This window comes from Adiantum capillus-veneris, chromosome 10 (assembly GCF_014529385.1).
Source record: "Adiantum capillus-veneris isolate H3 chromosome 10, ASM1452938v2, whole genome shotgun sequence".
Taxonomy (NCBI): domain Eukaryota; kingdom Viridiplantae; phylum Streptophyta; class Polypodiopsida; order Polypodiales; family Pteridaceae; genus Adiantum; species Adiantum capillus-veneris.
Window position 1 is genome coordinate 43,426,651 of NC_140940.1, and position 24,040 is coordinate 43,450,690.

At 44.3% G+C, this 24,040-nt stretch overlaps 1 protein-coding gene across 3 annotated transcripts in view; it reads right to left on the minus strand.

Moving 5' to 3' along the window:
• LOC147448754 (phosphate transporter PHO1-3-like) overlaps window positions 1-24,040 on the minus strand; it is a 144,672-nt gene that overhangs the window by 69,638 nt on the left and 50,994 nt on the right. For all 3 annotated transcript variants that reach the window (XM_086521267.1, XM_086521264.1, XM_086521265.1), the window contains 6 exons: window positions 14,023-14,377; window positions 12,116-12,164; window positions 11,913-11,984; window positions 11,689-11,818; window positions 10,962-11,097; window positions 10,489-10,738 (listed from right to left, as the gene is read on the minus strand). In XM_086521267.1, coding sequence (XP_086377393.1) covers window positions 10,489-10,738; window positions 10,962-11,097; window positions 11,689-11,818; window positions 11,913-11,984; window positions 12,116-12,164; window positions 14,023-14,377 — 992 coding nt within the window. The remainder of the gene's footprint in view (window positions 1-10,488; window positions 10,739-10,961; window positions 11,098-11,688; window positions 11,819-11,912; window positions 11,985-12,115; window positions 12,165-14,022; window positions 14,378-24,040) is intronic.

A 24,040-nucleotide genomic window follows, 5' to 3' on the forward strand; every position in this document is an offset into this window, starting at 1 on the left:
GATGGTTTCGTGAGCATAACCCTCTCATTTATTGGGAGAACAACACTCACATTAAATGCCAAGAGTGACTCTCACATGATCATTCGTGCTGAGGAGGGTCTGCATTCTTTGCCTCTCGTTTCTCATCTGCAGGTAAAGCGTGGATTACGACGAGGAGCACAAGCGACATTCATCTATGTCTCCAGTTACCCAAAGCATTCAGGCTCCGGACACGTATTCAGCTTTGTTTACCAAGTTTAAGCATCTCTTTTTGGCACCCCGTCTCCCATCCGAGCGGTCGGAGGACCATTGCATCGAGCTTACGAAGGAGGCACAACCTGTCAGTAAGGCTCCCTACCGTTTGAACAAGACACGGGAAGAAGAGTTAGAGCAGCAACTCACGGAGTTGGTGGCTAGAGGATTCATACGTCCTAGTGTAAGTCCTTTTGCTGCTCATATTTTGTTTGTCTGCAAGCAGGATGGTTTGTCTCGTTTGTGTGTTGATTACGGGGCATTGAACAAGATGGCCTTCAAGAACAAGTTTCCGATGCCTCGCATTGAGTATATCCCTGATAGGCTCAATGAGGCAAAGGTTTTTAGTAAGGTCGATCTCAAAAGTGGATACTATCAGGTAAGGGTATTCAAAGGCGACATCTATAAGACCGATGGAATGGGGGCAATGGGAGTATGTTGCTATGCCTTTTGGATTGACAGGTACCGTGGGTACATTTAACCGTCTCATGGTAGGCCGTTTCGGCGATATGGTTGGTGTATGTGTGTTCATCTTTCTTGATGGTATTCTCATTTTTTCTACATCGTGGGAACAACATGAAAAGAATGTAGAAAGGATACTAGCCCATTTGGATGAGTGTCAGTTATACATTGCAACTAAGAAATCTGAGTTTTTTCTCATGAAGTTACTTATCTGGGTTATCTCATTTCTGCAAAAGGCGTCAAGCTAGACCTCGCGAAGGTGGAACAGGTACGTAATTAGGATCTGCCCAAAACTGCATATGATGTGCTTTCTTTTCTTGGTTTATATCAAGCATATAGTTCCCACATAGAGAATTTTTTACGCATTGCCGCACCTATGACTGATGTTTTGAAAGGGATAAAGACTCACCGACAGCGCGTGGAATTACCCGAGGCAGCCATTGAGGTTTGCGCAACTCTCAAGGTTACGGTGACAGAAGCACCATGTCTTATCCTTGGCTCTTGAGATGACCCCTTTGAGGTGTGGACGGATGCAAGAGAAATGTATCCATAGGCGTTGTGCTTCAAAAGCATGATTGTGCAGTAGCTTTCCTTAGTTGGAAGCTCAATACTGCAGAAAAGAACTATTCAGTTTATGATAAAGAACTTTTGTCTGTCATTCACTCTCTTAAGCATTGGAAGCATTTTCTTTATGGTAGAGAGTTTACAGTTCGCACAGATCACCAAGCCCTCAAGTGGCTTCAGTCTATGCCTAGTGTACATCAGAGTGATCGCCAAGCACGATGGTCACAGTTTCTTGAGCACTTTGGAGGTTTGATTAAGTATGTGCCTGGAAAAGCTAACCCTGTTGCAGATGCGTTAAGTCACAAAGGACAGATCTTGGTTCTTGCGTCAGGGTCCACAGTTTCTCTTCAAGGTGTACCTTTCAACAGCATGAAGAACCAGTATGCGGATTCCGAGTTTGGTAAGCAATGGTTGCAAGCTCTTGCTTCCCAAGGACCAAGCAACTAACTATCTCATTCGTGATGGTTTGTTGTATTTTCGTCAACGTCTATCTGTGTTGTCCTCTCTCAGGACAACCATATTGCATGATGCACATGACTCTCTCACGGGTGGACGCAAGAGAATGAACACCACTCTGAAAAAAATAGAAAGATTCTTTCATTGGCCTAAAATGCGAAAAGATGTGTTTCTTTATGTCACACAGTACACTATTTGTCAAAAGGTAAAAGATCCTCGAGGGAAGCAGCAAGGCCTCTTGCTTCCGCTACCTATTCCCGATGGAGCTTTTCAAGATATTTCCTTGGATTTTGTGACTAATCTTCCACCTAGTTTGCATTCAAGGAACACTCAATGTTTGACAATTGTTGATCATTTCAGCAAGTTTTGCATGTTGATTCCTTGTAAGGCCAGAGTCACCGCACAAGATGTAGCACGGTTGTTCATTAAGCATTGGTACCCCCTCTATGGTTTGCCAAAATCGATTGTTTCAGATAGGGATGTGATGTTCACCTTCAATTTTTGGCGCGTACTCTTTGAAAATTTTGACAATAAGTTGAATTTTTCATCGGCTTTTCATCCACAGTCAGATGGTCAAACAGAGATTTACAATCAGTTGGCTTTTGATGTTTTAACGTCATATGTGCATGATCAACAGTCTCATTGGGAGCTCTATCTCCCATTGGTTCAAGCTATTTTGAATGACTCTTTTTCCTCTACCATTGATCGAACTCCGTATGAGCGAGCTTTTGGCCGTCCGTTCCAGTCACTTTTGACTCACTCGGTCAATCAAATGCCTGATGCCAATGCTGAAAGTCAGTCGTTGGATGAGATTTCTGAGAGTGTGAAGCTTCGACTAATCAAGGCTCGGGAGTCTTACTCATGGCAGGCTAATAAGCATCGTCAGGATGTTTCGATCAAGGAAGGGGATTGGGTGTATTTAAGAATCATGAAGCAACGTCTTAAGCAAGTTAGAAAGAAGTGTCCAAAGTTGTCTTTTAAAATATATAGTCCATTTCCTGTCATTAAAAAGATAAATGAGGTTTCAATGAAATTACAATTGCCTAACTCATGGTCAATGCACAACGTTTTCCATGTTTCTTGGTTGAAAATGTTTAAGGAAACACCTCCAAAGGACATTTCGGAAGAAGAAAAACCGGGGATCATAGATGAAGCTGAAGTCATGGAGCCGGAGCAAGTGTTGTTGCATCCGTTTCGCCATGGTTCAAAGAAGCAAGTGAGATAGTACTTTTTGAAGTTCAAGGATCGAGACACCCACGAGGCAGTGTGGGTTGATAAAGAGTTTTTCAAAGATTATCCCGGATTGTTGGCAGCCTACAAGGAAGCCATGCAGATCGGAACCAGTACCTCACTTTAAAAAGGAGATGTCACGTGCACATCTAACCCTATGTGCATGTGGACAAGCTACTTCATGACAACGGTTCAGTTGGCTTGGGTTAGGAAGTTTCCAGGCACTTTTGTGAGTCTGTTCGCAGACCGTGCATGTCCAGGAATTTAGAGTAAATGCATATCCTCTGGTTACACACAGCATGATCATCAACAATACCATCAGATTCCATCAGGAGTATTTTATAGTGCAGAAAACCTATTTTCCCCATTTTTAGCCATTTTTCACTTATTATTAATAAGTGACAGTTGGGAAACTGGGTAGGGTAATTTGATCAAGCAAGTATATAAGAAAACCTAGCGCTAGCACTTTTTGGAAAAAGAAGCAACAGATAGCCTCTGAAGTTCACCTTCTCAGCAAGACCGGCAAGAAGACCAAGCGTTTTCAGCCATCCGAATCAGCCTGGCGTTTTCATCAAGTGCAGATCAGCCCCACCGTTTTGCCACTTGCAGATTAGCCTGGCGTTTGTAGATCTCCTGATGTTTTCTACAGCAGACACATTTTCAGCCCTAAGTTAACACCTGATCAAATGTTTGCTCAACAAGGAATCGTAGCAGTAGGCTAAGTTTTGAAGAATGCACCGAATACCAAAAGGACGGAAGATGTTTTGAGTGTCACACTTTATTAAGGTCACATTAAATGAGATTGTCCTCAGAAAGCACCTAAAGAACCCACTGAATCCACATCATCTGTGAATTCACTCAATGAGAACACTAATGTGTCCGAAGTTTCTCATGATCATGTTGATGAGTCTTTCATGCAGTGTTATGGTCATGTGAATAGTACACGCATTGTGATCTTGTTTGATTCGGGTAGTATGCATGATGTGATTAGTGACTCTCTTGTGAAGAGTGCACGTTTAGAAGCTCTTCCCGTAGATCCCATTGTGATCTCTGGTTTTTCTCCTAGCATGCACTCTTGTTTTACGCATGAATGTGCTCATGTGACAATGTTAGTTCAAAATGTCGGTTTTCGTCCTAGATTTGTGGTTTCCCCTCTCAAAGGATATGATTTTATTTTTGACATCAAGTCGCTTAAAGGTTATAATCCACGCATTGATTGGAAAGAAAACACTCACTCTCTCCCTCTCACAGTTGAAAGAGCACCTCCCATGGTCCTTCACTGTGACGAAACCATTCCATCTTTGCCATTAGTCTCTCACTTTCATGTTTTGAAAGAGAATAAAACACGTAGTATAATTTTTTCTCTCAGTACACAGTTCCATAGTCTAGAAAAGCATGAGTCATTGCATGAAAAGAACTCTTGTTGTCATGTCTTCTCCGAAGCATGACACGCATTTTGTGCATGATAGCACTGTGATTGTTCGTAAGGATCATCAAGTCTTCAAGTTTCTCCGGTCTGTATCGAGTACACCTTTGAATGGTCGTCTAGCCAGATGGTTCCAGTCTTGTGAGCAGTTTGGTGGTTTGGATGATTCTGTGCCTAGTAAAGCTAACCTCATTGCAGATATGATCAGTCACGCAAGACTGATCTTGGCTCTTGAGTCGAGGTCCAAAGAACCCATTCAGAAAGTATTTTGTCTTTGCAGGATTAGTTAGTACGCATTGGCTAAGTTTCTCATTTGTGATGGTCTCTTGTATTTTCGACACCGCCTTGTCTGTTCCCTTTTCACAGGTATGCCGTATTGCACGATGCACATGATTCCCTCACGAATGAGCACGGATGTACGCAAATCACTAAAGAAAGAAAATTTGCTTTCAAGGAATTCGCAATGTCTCGCGATTGTCTGTTGTGTCAGTCACTTTTGCATGTTCATTCCTTGGCATCACACAATCACAGAAAAAGCACGAGGACGATTGTCCATCAAGCACTAGTATTTCTGTTGTGACTTGCTACAGTTCATACGTTTAGGTCGAAAAGTCAATATTAGATCACACTTTTGGCATGTATTTGGTGAACGGTTTGACACTCGGTCACTTTGTTCATCTGCATTGCATGCACAGTCATTTGAGAAGAATAGTCATTTTCCAGTCATTCTACATGGAATGGATATGTTTATGGTTTTGTGTTTTAAGTGGTTTCAAGGATATTCTGCAATGGAGATTCTTGAAGAAGGTGGACCCACAACCATAAACGAGATTGGAGCATTGGAGACGCAACAGATCATTCTATGTCGCTCTCGGCGCAGCCCACATGAAACAAGCATTGCAAATTTTCATGAAGTTCAAGTATCACATGACCCACGCAGCAAAGTGGGCCGACGAAGTGTACTTCGCAAGATCCCAGGAGTTGTTGGCGGACTCTACGGACGCCATACAGCTCGGAACCAATAGCTCACCTTGAAAAGGGAGGGAAGTCACGTGTACATCTAACCCTGTGCATGTGGAAAAGCTGTTCCTACTTCTAGGGTTTAGGTAGCGTAGGAAGTGTTCTGACACCCTTGTGATCATGTACGCGGGCCGTGCATGTCCAAACACTGAGAGTAGCTGCATACTCTCTGATTGCACAACCCATAGCATGAGCATTTTCCACCATAGGAACCCATTTCGGTGACTGTCTATGAAACACCCCTAATAAGTCATTTAATTATTAAGTGACTTTATTAATTCTAGATTCGTGAGGCATCATGATGGCTACTCGACCCAATTTCTGTTATCTCTATAAGCAAGGCTAGGGCGTTAGCAAGAGGCAGAGGAAGCAAGGAACACAAGGAGGTTCACCAGTCACCAGCACCTCACGCTTCCTAGAGTTTTGTTCCAGAAGTAAGGCTAGCATTTTGCATCAGCAAGACCTGCGTTTTCAGCCCATTAAACCAACGTTTTCAGATCAGCCCTAGCCTCGCCGTACCACACCCATCCGGTAGAAAAACCTCGCCACAGACTTTCTATCGCAGCAGATCATCTAGCATTTTCTGTTTTCAGCCCTAAGCAGATAGCATTTTTGCATTCTCAGCCCCTGCCTTGGCGGTAGCAGATCAGCCCTTGCCTTGCAACAGTAGCAAATCCACAGCATCAAAACCTAGCGTTTCCATTTTCAGCCATCAGCCTTCATCATCGTCGTTGTCGAAATCATCCTCGTCGTCATCAAGTACCACAGCATCTAGAAGCATTGTACCAGACTTTGTGCAATCTAAAGCAAATACCTCTCTGACAATAGAGGGGGGGGCTTCAAACCCCCCATCCGGTGTTGTCTACATTGCATTGAGGAGCAACCACTGTAGAGAGCACAACACATTACCTCTGCTACAGGTTCACAGAGCTCGACTGATGCAAAGCATTTGATATGGTTCTCGGAGCTTGACTGATGCAAAGACTACAGAAGATGGGAGTACCCACATAACTGACCTAGGCAGTCATGGCTTTATACAGGACAATCATGGGGTAGATTCGTACTCCCAAGGGGTTATCTGAGCATATTCACTACATTGTTGGCAAGGTTATGGTGTTCAACACCACATCACAGTGGGTCAGAAGGTCATCACCCACATTCACGTATACCTATCTTGGGGTAGTCTTCAGTGGACTCGTGTTTCAGTTGAGGAGAGCAAAGCAAACAAAGCTCTTGCTTTTTGACACTAGTGGCTTCAGCTATGCTTTATGGAGTTTAGATATGGGGAGCCTCAGTAGACCACCAAGGGAGATCTGGCAACACGGATGGATGAAGATGTATAGAGAGGCCTTTGATCTCTATGATTTCTCGGATGATTCGGGCTAAGGCCTCAGTGCCACATGAGATTATCCGCCGAGCCGAGCTAGCCAAGCTAGCCAAACCACCCTATTGACTAGATCAATATCCTATATACCCAATGTATGGGACCTCCCCAGAGACAGATACGCTCACAGCAGGGTGACACAGCATGTTGGTATGGGCAGATGACTTCATGGTTTCAATCACATGGTTTCAGCATGGATAGATCGTCTCCATTTCAATACTCCTTGGATGCACCCTCCCTATCTTTCACACGGACAAAGATCACCAGACTCACACGTCAGGATCTGATTCAGGTAGATACCAGGAGCACATGGATACAGCCATCATGGGAGTTGGGCACAAAGATGGATTTCTATAGAGAGCATCTTCTCCAACTCACGGAGGACGGTTTTGTGATTAGGCCTGCATACATGGACACACTTATCTCATGGGATACCGTGTGCTATTGGGCAGATACGCACATCCTCACATTAGCTTCAGATTGAGACTGGCAAATTCGAGGGGTGCCAGCAGAGGCTAGGATATGTGATTTATGTCGCCTAGAGCTAGAGGCAAAGCTACGCTACACGTCACTTTTCGGTGTACTATGAGATACAAGGCCACTTCCACTATCTGTTCAGAGAAGGTTTTGGACCATTTTCTAGTCATGAAATACGACGATCAGAGATGTCTTGGATTGTTTCTACTAGGCTGCGCAGATATAGAGAGAGCTTGCTGAGGACATCAAGGGAGAGAGAGTCTCAGAGACAGATCACAGACTTCTTTATACCAGGTAGGGGACAGCCAGAGGAGCATTCATCACAACAGATCTCAAATCCCACTTACACCAGAGGTGCGCTGATTGACCGAGCCATTGAGCTAGGCAGATCTAGGCGCCCACGACCACGGGGGGCCTCGCATCATCGATGGAGGTGGCAGCAGAGGATTCAGCTCATCCTAGCTCGACATGCGAGACAACAGATCAAAGTATCGACCACGGAGGATATTGAGGAGATTCAGCAGCGATCAATGAGGGATCTCGTCTGAGCTTGACCCGCCTACCTCCGATGATTTGTATCTCATTTGCATTTGTGTCAATAGTGATGTGTATCCATCAGCTAACCCATTATATCATCCCTCACCCCATCACCCTTCCCCGCCTATTTCGTTTCAGCTTCATTTTTTTCAACTCTTTGTACTTTCTGTACTCAACATTATATCAGATTCACCAATTGTAAATTTTTGGTCTCATAGGTCACTCTGGCCTCTTGAAGACGTTAATATAACATTTCATTTCATTTCATCTCTCTCTCTCTCTCTCTCTCTCTCTCTCTCTCTCTCTCTCTCTCTCTCTCTCTCTCTCTCTCTCATATGGTTGGGCACAGGCAGGGTTGTATGCATCCATTCTTGAGCAGCAATTGAGTAATTGGGCAGAGGGTGAGGGTGTACGGGCAAAGGGCCGGGCCGGTTTCAAGAGGGGTTTCTCCACTCTTGATCATACGCTGACACTCAGAGCCATCATTGAGGAGGACAGGTCACATGGAAGACGGATTTATTGTAGCTTTGTGGATTTCCGCAAAGCATTTGACATGGTACCGAGAGCTCGATTGATGCGCAGACTGTAGGAGATGGGGGATACCCATAGTGTTGATTTGGGGGATTATGGCTCTATACAGATCAATAATGGGACATGTACGCACCCCGGAGGGGATATCTGATTTAGTTCACTCCACCATTGGGGTGAAACAGGGTTGCCCATTGTCTCCTACTCTATTTAGTATGTATGTTGATGAGGTGTCTTATTACATTGACAGAGAGGGTGATAGAGGTGCCCAGCTGATAGGGACGTGGATCCCATTGTTATATGTTGATGATATTGTGTTGATCTCTGACTCACCAGAGGTGTATGCAACGACAGTTGGATGCACTACATAGTTTTGTAGAGGATAGTGGATTGTCTGTAAACCAAGGTTATGGTGTTTAACACCACACCACAGTGGATCAAGAGATCAGCACCGACTTTCACATATGGTCAGGAGATTGTAGAGTATACAGATGCATACACTTATCTTGGGGTTGTCTTCACTGGGCCGAGGGTTTCTTTGGGAAGAGCAGCAGAGACTAGACTGACTAGAGATTATGCAGATTTGGGAAGCTTGGAGAGGATGTGTTTACATGTTCAGTTCCAAGAACCTCGAACAAAGTTATGGCTCTTTGATACTTTAGTAGCCTCAGCTATGTTGTATGGGGTGAAGATATGGGGACCTTCTCTAGGCCAGGATGGTTGGAGACGTATAGAGAGGCCTTGGTATCTATGATCTCTCGATTGATCGGAGTCAAACTTTGTACCCCACGCTATCATTCGAGCAAAGCTAGCTACCCCTCCCATGGAAATTGAGGCGCTTACCAGATCAGTCTCCTTTGTGCACAACTTGTGGGATACCACGAGAGACAGATGTGCTAGACTGGCCCTTGAGTCTTCCAGACAATTATCTCTTCAGGGGGACACTTCATGCTCGTATGCATAGATGACATCATGGTTTTAGACGCATGGCTTCACCAAGGACAAGCTACCCCCTTTCCAGTACTCTCTTCAGGCACCCTCGATGTCTCTTACACGAGTGGAGATTACTACACTCATTCGTCGAGACCTGATCCAGCGAGATACTAGGAGGACATAGATAGAGCCGCCACAGGAGTTGGGCACGAAGATGGCTTTCTATAGAGACCATCTTCTCCACCTCACAGGAGACGTGTTTGTGATTTGACCCAGCTATATGGACACACATATATCTCATGGTTTGCGATGTGCCATTGGTCAGATACGCACATCCTCACATCAGCTGGAGATTGAAACTGGTAGTTTCAGAGGGATACCAGCAGTCAGCAGGATATGCCGCTTATGCCAGCTAGAACCAGAGACAGAGCTACATTACATATGTCATTGCACAATGTACTATGAGATACGGGGCCGTTTCCATTGCTTATTCACAGAGGGGTTTAGTCCTTTCTCTAGGGTCATAAGTTATGAGGATCAGAGATGTCTTGGGCTATATCTACTTGAGTTACACAGATATAGAAACACTTTATTGGGGAGAGCTAGAGAGAGACAATCCCAGAGACAAATAACAGATTTCTTTGCACTAGATATGGGACAGCCAGAGGAGCAGCCATCGCTGCAGATCTCAGCCCACACTCATTCGACCACTACTGGCACTCTCATCGACCGAGCACTGGAGCTACGGAGATCCAGACGGCCACGATTGAGGAGGGACTACACAACATCGACAGAGACTAACTACAGCAGAGGATTCGATCCATACTCTCGACATCGAGAGTGCAGATGAGGATGGATTCTAGTAGTAGTATCTTTGTTCTAGTTCTTTTGTACCCAAGCATGGCATCCAATTCACTATTTTGTAACAGATTGGTCTCATAGGTCATTTTGGCCTTTTGAAGACGTTAATATAACATTTCATTTCATCTCTCTCTCTCTCTCTCTCTCTCTCTCTCTCTCTCTCTCTCTCTCACACACACACACACACACACACACACTCACACACACACACAGCCCTTAGATATACTATTCTTTATTTATTGAACATGACTTTTCTTTCTAGGCACGCCTTCATAAATTCTTGAAGATTTCTTATGCTTGTTTTCAAAGCATCACACAAAACAATGAGCAAGTCCTAACGAATAAGAGGCATGTTGCAGCCCACTGAGGTGAAACATACCACCAAAATAGAAAAAGGCATGATAGCAGTCAGTAAATTTGATGTCACATCAGTATAAATCATGAAATGAACTAGTAGAGTTGCTGTGACTAATGTTGCAAGACCCATGGCTATTATTAGGAGTTCTCTATACTTTATCTCCAATCCAGGTGGAAGTCCAAAAATAAAGGCATAATTAACTCGTTTCTCCCGCCATGAGTAAAGGTTCCAAGCGTATAAGCATAGGTGTAGCAGCACCAAGGCCATTATGCTGCAAAGATAAATGACATGTTGGTAATTAGTACAAGCTAGATATCAAGAGTGGCAGTGCTTCTGAGGTCAATTATTTCATGCTTTTGAGCTTGTGGACTGTAGCTGTCATATGTATTAATGATAGACTGGGCCAATCTCTACTTCTTTTACTGATAAGATGCATTTCAATGCACTGCTCATGAGGTTGTCATGCCGTTTAGCTTGCACAAGATGACACTTACCTGAATAAGGGATATATAGCACTCAGGTACAAATTCTTTGCATTTTGTAAAGAGTTATCGGTAGCCTGAATCCACTTTAAATCAAGCAGAGCAAAGAAAGCCACAAGACAAGCGAGCGAGAATCCTGTGAATAGACCTGCATATATCATAGAATAACAGTTATGCTGATAAGGGACACATACATGAATACAAAGTCCCAGATCACATCAGAGAAATGCACGAGTATATTGTGCTGGTTTGTAGTAGGCAAAAGAGGAAGAGTACAGACATGCAAAAGATACAATAGGATGTAAAAGCTACATGTAATATATGCAATGTTAAGTCATCCACCCGGGGGTCCACCTTTCAAAAATACCTACACCACATGCATCAACATGTATTTATAGAACCCCTCTATACACACAGTTCACCATGAACTAAAAGACCCTCTGTTTCATAAACCTCTAAATTTTTTGAGAACATTTATTTCTAAACCCCTCTTGTAGATGTATTGTTGTAACTCTTTGTATTGTTGTCACGTGCTATTTTGAGGTGGACCCCCCACGGTCACCAATGAAGTGTTTTCTAGAACTGAACATTATGGAACTGAGAAAGATGATGATGACAAGTTATTTTGACAGCTTGCCAGCATGATTCAAGGATGAATTCTGAATATTTGAATGAATACATGAAGGAATTATTTTTTAAAATTGCACCAGTCTCAACTTTCCTGTCACAGACTTCTTACCAAGGAAAAAGGTCACTTTGTGTGAAGCTGATTTTGGCACAGGCCTCAACAAAGCCATGGCCCTCTTGTGGTTACCATCTGTGAATATTTCGATGAATATCTTTTCCAAACCATCCATCATTTTCAAGACCTAGTTCCCGATGATTAGAAAAGTTAGATAAACTGTTAATTACAGCCACTCTAAAGACAAGCATAGAAGTTTTGAAAGCAGCCATGTAGATTACCTTGTCAGAAGAGTGAAAATATGCATCCTCCACCACTTTCATGTACACAACTGAAGCGTCTCGGCCAGTTTTCTGTGCAGCATAAAATAGAGATGAAGCTAATTCTAAATCTACAAGAAACATAGATGCTATTTAAGGTTGTCACTACACTGATTCTTGCTGCCCCATTTTATAGGCTAAGAAAGGCCACCAAAAGAATTTACCTTGTCATATTTTTTTAAAATCTTTGAAAAAGCTGTGACATTCAAAGAGCTGCAAAGTGAAAACAAAAACTGTGTTCACTGCCTCAATTGCAAAAGAATAGAAATAGATGAGAACAATTGACGACACCAATGAACATAGCTACACGCTCATAGAAAGAATGAATAATAACCACATGTTGGTAGGCTCCGATGATGCAGTTTACAGACAAGCTGGAAAAGAAGCACTTGATAGATGCAAATGCATATAGCACACAAAATTGCATTTTCGGCAAATGTCTGAGTCATTAGCACGTATGTTGGCAGGCTCTAACATCAAATCACTATCAAGAACTCATGAAGCACTAGTGGATGGTTTAGAACTTCAAAGATTGTGAGCGCTACATAATACTCTCACAAATCTGGGAGTTTATGATGTGGCCAGCGTTATTCATCATGATTCTTAAATGTAGCATCCCTAAACTTGGCACCAGCAATGCTCACACGTTCAAAAACTTGAGCCAGTCACTCTGCTTAGGAAGAGAATTGTCCTAACAAGTATTCATAGAATCCATTTGCACAAAGAATGGGCTTAGGGTCGAACACACTCTTCCTTCCACTGATTCAGAGTATGTATATTCCCAATTGCATCTCCTCAAGCATACCAATATCTTGCAGCCTCCTCATAACTCTCATAAGTGGCAATATAGTCTCCTTCATAGAGCACATCTCTCCTCAATCAAGCTTCGCATAGTGAGTATATAATCCATGGTGAAGAATCCCCTCTTGAAACAAGCCTGTCCCATCGCTCTTTGCCGATACCTCTTAGCCCAACAGCTCCACTCATGATCCAAGGTAGATCCATAATTTTGACAAATAATGGTCAATCATGATAGTGTGATAATTACTAGGAACAATGGGGGATCTCCACTTTTTGGGACAATAGGGTTTTCTGTCCAATTCAACAGAAAACCTCACACATGGTCTAACTCAATATGTGGGCCAAAACAACATCATAAGTATCTTTTCCACGTAAGAAATGTTCTTTTTCTGACTGTCAATTTGGGGGGCAGCAGCATAGTCAGCCCTCTCTGGTACGCTGGCGCTTGGCTAGGATACCGAGCCTCGCCAGGCTATTAGGCCTTGGGCGGGATGGCCTCAGCAGTGGGCTAAGGCTGATATCTCGACACAGCAAGAGCTGATCAACACTCTTGGTCTCTGGTCTATATGGAGGGCTCGAAATTACCGAGTTTTTGAGAGATTGCCCGAGTCACTAACAGTGACTATTTAAGCTTTGCTCGAGTTGATCCACTCACTCAGAGGGCAGTATGGTAGCATCTGGGGCAGCTCTGAAACGATTGAGAGGCATCGACATAGTCTGTGGCAAGGACCTTTCTTCGCGGTGGAGCACAGCCTTCACTAGCATTACAAGACACCAGTTTCAATCTTTCTACCTCCTATTTTGTGATTTGTGATGTAGTCATTGTTTTGTTTGTTTCATACATTTTGGGGGAGTCTCTTCACTTTCTATATTTTCCCTCATGGTAGGAGTTGGCAATATAGGAATCTCTTAGCATAAACACAAAAAATGTTGTGTTGTAAAGCCACCATGGTTCTGGGCCCTCCCACTGTGTAATCTATCAACTATATCAAGCATCATCACTCTATGATGAAATTGCTACAGTCCAGCCAAGATGATGAGGGGGACAAAAATGGGTATATCTTCTAAAAGCAATTCAAAACTCATAACAAAGTGCCGCACATCCAAGCGAGCAAGTAACCACTATAACATGGTGCACCATAGACAACATAAATGTTAAAAAGCAACCTCATTGAAGCTATACTATATGAAGATATTTTGATGATCAGCATGTGGATGTCTAAACAAGATAGAGAAACTTGGGTTCATCAAAAGAGTGAGAATTCCCAACCTGAACCTTCTCAAATATCCAAGCCCTCGATATAACTCCATGCATGCATCTCGCAAGGTTTTTTCCGCATATTGTACTCTCTTTCGATCAAATTTGGTGAAACTACTACCCGGAAGTACCTCATCAGCCGTCGGTTGGCGGGAATGATTGGATATGTCATCCATAACCTTCTGCTTGAGTGCTCCAATTAGTAAGGAAGGGGTGTCTTGAGGTACAACAAGACCAAAGTCGCGTGCAAGAGCAGGTGCGGACATATTGCCCTTTGCAGCAACTTCTTCCAGAGATGCATCATTTTCTGATATTGAACTCAACTCAACATTCAGCATCACAGAGTCAGCATTACTATTGTTTGAACCTGTGAGAAACCCATAGAATCTTTATTTTAGGCTAGAAATTCAAAATCTGCAAGTAATCTAAGGAAAGACACAAAATGATGACAAATCTTTTACCAAAATTTAATATTGCTTTTTATTTGAAAAAAACAATGTGAAGGTTTACGTTGGCATTCTAATAAAAATCAAATGAAAAGGAACTCATATGAGATTCTTAAATGAAAGCACCCATTTATAACCCAAAAAGACAAAGAAGATTACAATGCTTTACATGCAAATGTCAAATGGTATGCCTATCTCCCTTCTTCACTAAGGCTTGTTTAAGAAAGCTCAAAATCTGTAATAAACCGACAGATGCAGAACAATGTACGTACCTAGATGAATCTTGGATAAGCCCAGAGTCACCTCTAAAGGAAAGTGCAAGGTATAGACTCATGGTAGTCATCCACAAGTCAATATAATCATCAGCTTCATCATGCATATTATTGACTAAATACTAAGATATCCCCACTAACGTCATCATTGCACAAGAGTGTTTGTAGAACAAGGTACCAATATGTGCTCACCTTGAGTGATGGGATACCATTGGGAGACTACTTGTAGGCAAGATGTGCAATCAGCGCATAGAGGACGTGGGTCAAGAGGTGTGGCAGTCCTATTCAGGGAGGAGCTTCAGCCCCTTATTTGTATTGTTTGGAGAGATGAGCAGGCCAGATATATGTTGGTCAAAGTGAGAGTGGAGACGAGCACGCCACTCTACATTGCAATATGCTAGTTTGCCTCCAAGACATCTCATTATGCATCGCCCAAGGGACAATCGACCTACATGATATTGGATGAGGACATAAGGGAGTTCTCTAGGGATGTAGATGCCATTCTTCTCGGAGACTTTGATGCTAGGATGGGCTAGTCTCAGACAGTTGTCTACGATACCTCCGAGGAGATGTTGAGAAAATTGGATGTCAATGATATGGGATTGGCTAGGTGTTCACAAGATGAGGAGCACACTGAGTATGTGGGATAGCTAACAAATATGGGGACTACACATGGACTAGCCATTCAAGATGGCCTATAGAGATTTCCAGCATCGAGTAGGTTCATTTGTTTTCCTCATAGACATGGGGCTAGCACAGTGGATTATGTTTTGGCTCAACCCAGTTTTATACCCTCTATATAGGACTTTACAATCGGGCCCAGGTCTATCGAGGTAGTTGTACATAATGCCCTCCTCACATATACCGTATCATTCCAGTTCAGGACAGCCCCCGACTGGCACAACCATCTACGCATACCCCATACACTTTTACTTCAGAGACTGATTCTATCTACATAGATGGTATCTACAAACGCTTATGCATAGAGGATCCGGGGAGACCTCTAGAGGAGCTCACTTATATATTGACAGAGACATTGCATGATGTAGCAACATAGACATACCCACACACTGAGCTTGGGCACCGATGACGTCCTAAGAGCATACCCGATATAAATGAGTGGAGGGAGGTACTTCTAGGAGTCATCACTCACAAACAATCACGGATTGCTTCTCGGCGTTTAGTGCGACAAAAGAAGAGGGCGTTTCTAGCTCGATTAGAGCAAGATTTATACCAGTTGTTTTTGAGCTGGGATTCAGGCGGAGCCATGGCGATTCTTCCATAGGGTATTTTCCCCCACCGGTCATCACTACTACGGAGGTTTGGGGTCAATATGCATCATCTCTCTACACAGTCTCAGGCTGTCACCTCTTCCAGATCCGTCAGAGCCATGCCCACACACACGTGCTTTCTTTACCACCAAGATGGTAAAGAAGGCCATTGACAGGATGAGGACTAGGAGAGTATATGATCATGATGGCCTAGTGTTGGGGTAAAGCCCCATGTGGCCGGTTAGGCCAGGTGGCCGTCCACTATACTTATTCATCATATACATAATAGAATAAGCGGGATCACATGTAGAGAGTGAGTTTTAGCCCCTGCAAACACAAGGTCTCCTCTCTTCTCCATGGCTGCTCAAGTTGAAGTGCGCAAGTGGGAGCGTGTGTGAGTGTGTGCAGCAACGGAGAAGAGAGGAGAAGAGACCTTGTGTTTGTAGGGGCTAAAACTCACTCACAATATGTGAGTCCCCTTATTCTATTATGTACATGATGAATAAGTATAGTGGGCAGGCACCTGGCCTAGCCGGTCACATAGGGCTTTACCCCAACAATCTCCCATGTAAAGGCCAATGTGGCCATGAGAGAAAAGAAAACCGTACAAAATCTGTACAAGGCCATCACAAGTATGACCTCAGCCAACGCCCACTGGCTCACTGAATCTGTGTGCATCCAGCTATAATCGTAGAGAAAGTATAGAGCAATCGACACCATACTCCTCACCAAATCCGCACACATCCTGCAGGTATCTCACCATACACTGCAAAGTGCCCCTATGCTCAAGCCCAACGTCAATCACTGCATGACTAACTGCTCCCACTGCAAATGCACCTACGGCAAATGCAATCTCGGGTCTCGAGATGAGTATCTCGTACATGAGACTCCCGAATGCCGATGCAATCCTAGCAATATCTGCCAATTTGACCATCTCAATCAAATCTGGCCGAGAACTCCACTTATCAAAATCACCCTGACACCCGAACTCCGATCCTTGGAATCCATCCTCGTGTCCATCACATGTCACATGCGCACCAAGAGCATCTATCTGTCCTAAACCCTGTGTGATAAGAGCAATGCCTAGCTCTAACTCATACAAATCAGCCTCTGGCCTAAGCATATCCATGAATGATTGAGTCACGGCCGAATCCTCAGTACTCAAGCCATCCATATCTGTCATCATATCCACGAATGACATGCCCTGCTACACAACTGGCTCAACATGCTCACAAACCGGAGCATCATGCAACCTATCCGCAAAGGAGATATGCCTCGTCTCTCTCCATGGCTGCGTACTCACAAAGACTGTGCCCTCTAGTACGTGATGTACTCGCATGAATCGTACCAACACTAGCACCTCTCACTATGACTAGCTGACCATGATGCAATCTGAAATTGTGCTCATCCAGCACTACCTGGCATCCGCTGTCTCGTAACTGACCCACAGAGATCAAGCTCTACGTTAAACTTGACACATGGCATACATTTCGCAACACGTATGATGCACCACTCAGCAACAATAGTCTGACATCTCCTGCACCAACTATGTCATGCACCGAATCATCAACTAGATACACACGTCCAAGCATACCACTAGTATATGTGCTAAACCGCTCACGACTCAATGTGACATGAAATTTAGCACTCACATAATGTGTCGTCAAAAACCGACATAAGAAAGTCAAGAGTAAACATGGAAGCAAAGGAGACATGTCCGTCATGCGTAGCCACATACGCTACATCTGCTCCCACATCATCCAAAGTGATAGCATCCCCTCTTGTGCTATCTCCTGCGTTGTCTCATCCACCGAAAACAACGCCTACGTACATGCCTTGTATAACCACAATGCCAAAACACAACATCTCTATGTCTGCAAAATCGTCCTTTGACTGTAGGCATCTCTCTAGACTCATTTGTGCCAAAAGCATTGCACAATCTTTGCCATCACTCTCTAGCTGTATATGCATCCAAACCAATGCAATAGACAGACTCACCAAGGTGTAACATGATCATTGAACGTGCAAGCTCATCCAAGTCCTCCCATTCATTGTCAGTCATAGACTTTGGCCTAGCAACACTTGGCCCAACCAAGTCAAGACATCATGCATACCTGCTTTCCAATGCTCAAAGTTTGAACCATCAAACTTTGTATGGAAAAGCACAAACCCTAACAATGATGTACATGCCAAATCCATGGCAATAACTTGTGACAAGACCAAGCACAAATCGATCAACTGACAATAGCCAAATCCTGGCTAACTCATACACCAAGTACTGTCAAAATACAACATAAGCTGGTATAAGCTGTCTGAGAGAAGTATCAACAAATATGGTGACCAATGTAACGAAACAAAATGAGCAAAACCCGCACTAATCCAAGAGCACTATGTGATAACCGATGAAACTATCATCAACAATCTCCCTCGTGAAGAGATTACCACATATATGTCAAATGACGTAATCTGGTGAGCAAACACTCTCACAATGCGATGCCAAAACACTATGGCAAAGCAATCATTGAGTGTCAAATGCAATCAAAACACGATTGCAAACCATCTCGCAAGAAAAATCCGGCAGAGTTTCGACAATATTTGGCTATTTAACCATAATAGCCATACATGCCATAAACATGCACAAAACCATGAGCAAATCATGCGCAAAATCTGCACTCAAGCATACATGAGTTGCACCAAAGTCTCAACTCCCTAAACTTGAAAAACAATCCTTTAGTCCGAAACACAAAGTGCATCAACCGGAGTCTACAAGCGAGGCATATATTAGCATGAACTTGTATGCAAACCAACCAAAATATAGCATAAATTGATGCTCAAAACAGTTGAAAATCAGTCCACATATGCCATTGCAAGGCGAAGAATCTCATCCGCCGAAAAGCGCACATCATGTGCATCCACATGGCAATATAAACGAGCATCAAGCATGTACTGAATGTGTATCAAATGAGCATCCAAATCAACTCACAATCATGCTAAAACTACTTGCAAATCCGTGCACCACACTTTCCGAAATCTGCTCAATCGCATAAGTCAATGCTCATAACCTGTGATGAATCCACTCTCCAACCTGAGAGTCCACAAGAATGCTTACATCCACAAAGTGTTCTCAATGTATGCGCATAAATTTGTTAAAAATCTCAACCCACACTCTCTTCTCACTAAAAACAAAACATCAATGCGCAAACAAGAGACTGACGAAGCTCAATCCGAGCTCTCCGAATGTAGCAAATCACCACATTAGGCATACATAATCTTCAACTTTCTGAATACCCTACAGCCAATCAACCCATATCTCCCAAAACGTTCAGAATTTGTAGAAACTTCTTTCTGCAAATTTGTAGACCACGCAAAAACGATTGGGAATTGCGGGTATGGACCTGAAATGTGATGTTTTTATAGGTTGAAACAGATTTATAAAACTCTGTAGCTGTGTACCCTAGACGTGCAGGCAGTCTAAGTGACATATCTCAAAATTGGTAAAGATTTTAAGAAAACTTTCTTTTGCAAAGTTAGAGGACGAAAAATCGGTCACGAATGGCGGGAATCGGTTTGAATGAAGACGTTTTGATAGCTCAAAACAAATCTGCAAAAACGTGTTGCAGTTTTTGTTGCTTCTCTATCTGCTTCCTCGTTGAGCTCCAATGGTGCTCCCAATCCCTGAGCTCTGATATCAGTTGAAGTGCACGGGCAGGGCGGGAGCGTGTGTGAGTGTGTGCACCAGCAATGGAGAACAGAGGAGAAGAGGAGACCTTGTGTTTGCAGGAGCTAAAACTCACTCACAATATGTGAGCCCCCTTATTCTATAATGTACATGATGAATAAGTATAGTGGCCGGGCACTTGGCCTAACTGGCCACATGGGGCTTTACCCCAACACCTAGTAGTAGAGCATTTTATACATGCCAGAGATCTTCTTGCAGAGATTCTAACAGTGATGTTCAACCGTGCCATGTGCGAAGGCCTACTTGATACTTGGAGTTTGTCTACTATCGTACCTATCTTCAAGTCAAGGGACCCTATGGAGCCTCGGAGCTACCGCACTATCATGATTGGACACACATTGGCACGGTTGTACAATCCTTGAGCAGCAGTTGAGTAGATGGACAGAGAGAGAGGAAGTACAAGCAGCAAGACAAGCGGGTTTCAAGAGAGGTTTCTCTACTCTTGATCATATTTCTGACACTCAGAACCATTATTGAGAAAGGAAGATCACCTGGGAGACGGCTCTATTGTTTCTTTGTGGATTTCCGCAAAGCCTTTGATACAACACCCAGAGCTAGATTGATGTGCAGACCGCAAGAGATAGGGGACCCATAGAGTTGATTTGGGGGATCGTGGCTCTATACAAGAGAGTAGTGGGGCATGTACACACTCTAGAGGGGATTTCTCATTTGGTTCAATCCACTATCGGGGTGAAATGAGGTAGCCCGCTATCTCCTACACTATTCGGCATGTATGTGGATGAAGTTGCTAACTACATTGAGAGGGATGGTGATAGAGGAGCACGGTCGCAAGAAATGGATCCCACTATTGTTTTATGTTGATGATATTGTGTTGAATTTTGACTCCTTGGAAGAGATGCAACGTCATTAAGATGCTTTGTATACATTTCCCATGATAGAGGATTGTCTAATAACATGGGAAAAACCAAGGTTATGGTGTTTAAGACCACACCACAGTGGGTCAATGTCATGTGTACATCTAACCCTATGTGCATGTGGACAAGCTACTTCATGACAAGGGTTTAGCCTAGCTTAGGAATTGTTCTCGCACTTTTGTGAGTCTATTCGCAGACCGTACATGCCCAAGCACTTAGAGTAGATGCATATCCTCTGGTTGCACACAGCACGATCATCATCATTACCATCAGAATCCATCAGGAGCATTTTCCAATGCACAAAACCTATCTTCCCTATCTTAGTCATTTTTCACTTATTATTTTTAAGTGACTTTTGTTGAGAACTCGGTAGAGCAATTGAACTAAGCAAGTATAAAAGAAAACCTAGCGCTTGTGCAATCTGGCAGGAGGAGGAAGGAGAGCACAGGCACCCAGTCCAGCAGACCCTCTGGAGAGCTTCTCAAGCAAGATCCCTCCACAGAACCCCCAACATTTTCAGCATTGGAATCCAGCATTTTCAGCCTGAAGTACAACGCTTTTCAGCCTCATTAGACAGTGATTTTCAGCCTGCATCAATAGCGTTTTTCAGCCTCTGGGACAATGTTTTGCAGCCATTAGCCAACGTTTTTCAGCCCCCATTGGTCCAGCACTTTTAGCCAAAATTAGCAGCAAATTCAATGGTCTACATCAGCGTTTTTGCAAGGCATTAGCAGCGTTTTCTCAGCCCTAAGAGCAGTGTTTTTCATCAAGCCATCAAGTACGCAGATCAGCACCAACTTGGTGCGACAAGGACCGACTCACAGCATTCCGTTTTCAACCCTAGCATCGTCAGCATCGTCGACTTCGACATTGCATCATAGCCTCACGACTTGCATCAACATCTTGTACCAGATTTGTGCAATCAATAGCATAGACCTCTCTCGCCATCGAGAGAGGGGCCCTTGGAGGAGGGTTTGACAACTTTCCTAGTGTCGTATTCTTCTCTTTCTCTCTCTCTCTCAGTCTCAGCACCTTCATTCACAGTGTTTATCCACTTTGTTTGTGATCACTTGCACTCTCTCATTAAAGGAACGGAAGGCTCTCCCTTCCGCAAGTAAAAGGAACCTTGAGCACAATTCGGAGCACTCATCTTGAGCAAAGTTCAACGTTCACTTCCGCTGCACCTTACATTGGTATTAGAGCTTTGGCAGTGTTCTGTATCACTCAAGGAAAGAACCACAAAAAAAAATTTGCTTGTTGCGGTCGCACGTAACCCAAGTTCTGTAGGGCGTGTCAATTCCTAATCGTGTTTTTGAAGAGTGACAGGAAAACCAAGAAAGAAGGGCTTGTCCAGCCTCCCCTTGTACCTCTTTTCACTCATCGAGAGTAGACCGTGCACTTAGCAGCCGGCCAATAGACGTGAGTTGGGAAAAAGCAACCTTGGTGTGAGCGCAAGGCCGCCAAGGGGTGCGCCCGCAGAAAAGAGCAGAATTCGGGTGAAGAGAAGATCCTTCTCTAACACAGATTGCAAGCTAAAGAAGAACCTCAAGAACTCAAGACCCGAGACACGCAAGAACCCAAGTTCCTCGTGAACTTAAGAACCCACGACTTCAGTGTATGGTCATCACCCGAAGCGAAATGGATACTTCGCATGGAGGTGATGGACATGAAAGTAGCGAAGAAGAATCTCACCACCAAGGAGGTTTTTCTGACCCTCCTCCTTCCCCATCTACGCCAAGGATTGCACCAAATCCTATGGAGGCTTTGGTCAAGTCGATGATGGACATGATGGCAAACCGAGAAGCGCAACGCGTTACCTTGGAGCGCGAGCGCCAAGAAAGACAAGCATCCTCAGAGGAACGGATGATTCGCGAGCGTGAACAAGTGCGCTTGGCGGACAACGAACAAAAAGAAAGAAAAGCAGAAAGAAAGGCAGCTTTGGAGCGTGAGCGGGATCAAGCGTGCTTGGTGGCCGAAGCGAGACAGGCAGCTATTGAGAGTGAGCGTGACCAAGCACGCTTGGCGGCCGAAGCAAGACAAGCCACTATTGAGCTTGAGCGTGAGCAAGCGCGCTTGGCGGCCGAAGAAAGACGAGTGGCCTTGGAGGCGGAGCGTGAGATGCAGAGAGACCTATGCATGCAAGAGTTGGTCCGACAGGTTCTCACCTCAAAACCCGAGCCGGCCAAAGATGTTGGTGGTTCATCAAGTGGCGCAAGCCGAGATTTGGACTCCAACAACACCGTCACCGAGAAGTTGACTTTCAGTAACTATGATGGTAAGAAGGATGCTATTGTTATTGATTCCTGGTTGCATCAATTTAATGCTTATTTTGTGACAACTAAGAAGACAAGCAAATAGCAAGGTTTTGACGGCGACCATGTACCTTGCCAGTGATGCCATTAATTGGTACTGCGCATGGCAAGAGGCACAGTTGGCCGCGCACCTAGAGGAAGCCGACGAAGACCCGCCCCTTTCCTTCAATTGGGCCGACTTCCAAGACAAGCTCAAGGCGCGGTTTATGCCACCACAATACCTAGCGCGGTTGAAAGAGGATTGACGCAATCTCAGGCAGAATGGTATGCCAGTCATATCTTTTTCTAACCGTGTTTTGCAACTCGGCACCCAATTACGCAACTCGGATGATGAGCGCAAATAGGCTTTCCTTTTTGGGTTGGACGAATATATCAAGTTCTTTGACCCCGCAGATCTCAACAAGGCGGTAGCGATTGCTCTCTCCCAAGAGATGAAGCACAACAAGGGAAAGCCTGCACTGGCAGGATAGTGCTCGTCACGGTTTTTTGCAGCGAAATTACTCTATCCGCTTCTCCGACACAGCAGTAGACACAGATGAGGGCTCCAGCTCTGCCACAAAGGGACTCTTCCGAAGCCCCCTCGCCCGACCCCGCTGAGCCCACCATTCGACTTGCTCTTTCACCGACAGAGCAAGCGAGCCTAGCCGCAGAGGTAGAGCGCTTGCAGGTGACTTCTGTCATCTGCAAGATTCTCGGCACCCGACCCAGCAGAGGAGAGTTGTGTGACCTTCTCCAGGCCCTCCTTCTCGCAGAGGTGGGCAAGATCTTGGACGTACAAATACTCGGACGAGGCTACTATCAGATCGAGTTTGAGACCTCCGAGATGGCGGCCAAGCTCATCGCCATGAGTCCATTGACCATCCGAGCAGCATGAGCCCACTTTCGACAGTGGAGACATGGTTTTGACCCTGCTCCGGATGTTCTGGTAGAGGAGGCAGACATCCCAATCTCTGTCTTCTTTCCTGGTTTACGGAGGGAGTACTTACCACTTTTGTCCAGGATAGGCTCAGCGATTGGAACTATCCTAGAGACGCCTCGCACGGCCGCCTCAGTAGCTGTCAAGGTGGCTGGCATTCCCTCGGTTCGCGTTCTGGTTACGGACACTCACACGCTCT